Source organism: Trichoderma evansii (genome assembly GCF_050947405.1).
Source record: "Trichoderma evansii strain SZMC 28006 chromosome Unknown GGI43scaffold_28, whole genome shotgun sequence".
NCBI classification, from domain to species: Eukaryota; Fungi; Ascomycota; class Sordariomycetes; order Hypocreales; family Hypocreaceae; genus Trichoderma; species Trichoderma evansii.
In genome coordinates this window covers 468,263-471,437 of record NW_028145178.1, presented here as the reverse complement: position 1 = coordinate 471,437, position 3,175 = coordinate 468,263, and the positions used below count along the sequence as shown (strand labels likewise).

Here is a 3,175-nt window from a genome sequence, read left to right as displayed (position 1 = left end):
TAATATTATTTTTTAATTTAAATATAATTTTAAATTTTTTAAAAATAATATAAATTTATATTTTATTTTTTATTTTAATTTAAATAATATTATTACAATAAAATTTAATATATATAATTATTTATTATTAATAAAATTTTTATATTTTAATTTACTTATTATAATTAAAAAAATAATTTTTAATTTTAAGATTAATTTATTTTTTTTATTTTTAATAAAATTTTTAAAATTATTTATATAAATTATATTATTAATTATTTTTTTTTATTTAATTTAATTAATTAAAAATTTTAAAATTTTAATTAAAATAAGTTTATTTATAATTTTAAATAAATTAAATATTTTTTAAATATTTAAATTTAATTATAAAATAATTTTTTAATTTATAAATAAAAAATTATTTTTATAAAATATAATTATATTTTTTAATTTAATTTTTTTAATTTTAAAAAAAAAATTTTTAATTTAAAATTTAAATATTTTATAAAAAATTTAATTTATATATTAAGTTTTTTTTAATTAATTAATTAAAAATTAATATAAAATTAAAAATAAATATTATAAAATAAAAAAAAATTTTATAATTAAAAAAAAAATTTTTATAAATATTTTATTAATATTTTTAATTAAAATAAAAAAATATTTTTTTTATATAAATTTAATTTTTAAATAAATTATAATAATTATAATTTTAAATTATATTTATTTATTATTTTATTTTATATTTTATTATTAAATTAATAATAATAATTTAATTTAAAAAATTAAATAAAAAAATTTAAAAAATTAAATAAAAAAAATTAATAATTTTATATAATTAATAAAAAAAAATTAATATTATAAAATTTTAAATTATTATAAAAAATATTTTAATATTATTTTTAATTAATATTAATAAAAGTAATTTATTAAAATTATATATATAAAAATTAAAATTTTAATTAATAAAAAAATAATATATAAAAAAAAATAATTTTATTTTATTTATTATTTTATAATTACAGTACTTTTGTCTTGGTCCCCTACTTTTTTGGAAGCTTGTTAACTAGGCATAGATAGATACCAGATAGAACATCACTATCATTATTATAGCTTTTATTTGTGTGCTTTTGTTAATAATAGAATGTAAAAACGTTCTACACACTACAAGAATGGCTTACTGTCCAATACAATAGCACCTACAGAGCTACGTCCCTGCAGTAGACTGATCCCTCTGGCTGCTGCTATTGCACCATTCTACACAACTAAGGCGAGGGCACATTTTGGGTCATAAATCCAAATGCTGCCTGTTGACTGGATCATCCGGTGCTGGTACATTAATTGAGCGACGACTTACGGATGATCCGTTCCAGCAAGCTATGCAAACATATATCATCATTTAATTTGTTTAATCATTCCATTTTACCGCCATATTGGGAATACGAGTACTATATGTAGGTAACAATGACTTGAGAGCACAGCCACCGATCATATACTCAAACTGATTTCTCAAAACTAGATTGAGAGCCCAGTTGTAAATTATTGAAATATAACCTTGCATATATACATTGTCCTTCATTCGCAAGTGTACTATAGCTAGTAAAAAACGATGATACCAGATTCACGCAATTCGTCCAGTGGGACAATATGTGCAACATGCTTTTTGAGCTACTAAATCTCATTCTTGTGTTATGTTAAACTATCTAAGCTATCTACGACGAATATAATAAAAGGTGTTACATTGTAAGCTATTCCAAGAGATTTACAATCTCAATCGTGTCCTCTGGAAGTGGCTTACATACACAGTAGTAATCCTATTATTATTATTATTAGTCCTTCGGTCCGTAATATTTCGGTAGGTACAAAGGTTATGGTGGTTGGAATGTAATACCTTGCATAGTGGCGACTACAAGAGCCCGGTTGTAGTAATTTAATGACACTTTGGCTTCTATTGGAATGGGTTAAACAAAATTCTAGGAATCGCCACTAATATACCAGCACTAACTAGTATAAATCGCTTTTAATTTGGAGGAATTACTTACACATTTTGCAAGGCACTTCTTCTGTTCAAGTGCAAGAACCGTAGAGTTGCACAAGACCTCACAAGCGGCAATGCAGGCATCGTGGCCAACGGTAGCCTGAGTAGTCATGACTTCTGGAGAAATAACTTTCGCCACTTGTACCAGGTCGCCAGAAGATGCAGTCTCAATGTCCTCAACTGTCAATTGACCAGGAGTAGCCGTCTCGATGCTTCGGACCTTTAGTGGCGGAGCATCACAGGCCTTCTTGCAAAGCGTTTTTGCAAGTGTGCCAGTAACAGCATCCTATGAGTTTTATTAGCAATCTGAAAGTCTTTCGTGCTGGATTAAGAACAGCGCAAGAGTGGTTTTATAAGACTCACGCAAGCTAACTCACACGCCTTCTGGCATATCTTGAGCTTCTCGCCCTTGAGTTCCCAACATGTACGCTTAGAAAGCTGATTGCTGCCTGCGTCAAGTGATGGCAGGCCAAGAACGCCGGTGGCAAAGATAATAGCGATGAGGTTTGAGAACTGCATTGTAGCTATCTTGAATAAATTAGAATATAATCTGCTTTGATCATGTACAATAAAATGAAGACTTACAAAACGAGTTGAAGAATGTTCTAAAAGTTTTCGGTCCTTGGTAGAAGGTGGTGAACTGTATTGAAGATGATTGCTGTTGCTTGTGAAGTAGATAAATAATATAACTGGGAAAGGATGGATTATTTATAGTTGGGAGAACCATCATAAAGTCGAAGACAGTGATCTTCAAACTGTTAATAATAATACAAAAGTTCCAAAGACAACACAAGAAATGCCGAAGCTTTTGCAACTTCCAATGCTAGACTAGCTGAGAACAGTCTACTGCTTACATTTTATTATTCATTGTAACAATACAACACAAGATACTTCATGTATTCTATATTATCTTCCTATCCATAATACTATGCTTCCATCAAGAGACAGATTAACAGATGCTTATGCTATTGGGGTTTAGTAAGGGCAACATTAGGCATAGCATAAAGTGTTGTTGCATTTGCCTAGCCCGTGCGTTGCTGTAAATAGTCTACTGCTTATATTTTACGTATCTAATATGCCGCGCCGTAGACTTCATTCATATACATAGTTCTCTGTTTCAGTTTCAGCACAAATTTGCTTGTATTCTATCTAGTATTT

At 26.9% G+C, this 3,175-nt stretch overlaps 1 protein-coding gene across 1 annotated transcript; it reads right to left on the bottom strand.

Annotated features, from left to right (window-relative positions):
- Positions 1–1,979: 1,979 nt before the first annotated feature.
- On the bottom strand, positions 1,980–2,536 carry GGI43DRAFT_425863 (uncharacterized protein; the record flags this gene model as incomplete). Its single annotated transcript, XM_083208557.1, has 2 exons — positions 1,980–2,303; positions 2,381–2,536. The coding sequence occupies 2 exons, from the start codon at positions 2,534–2,536 to the stop codon at positions 1,980–1,982; spliced, it is 480 nt and encodes a 159-aa protein (XP_083056281.1).
- Between the last annotated feature and the right edge of the window lie 639 nt (positions 2,537–3,175).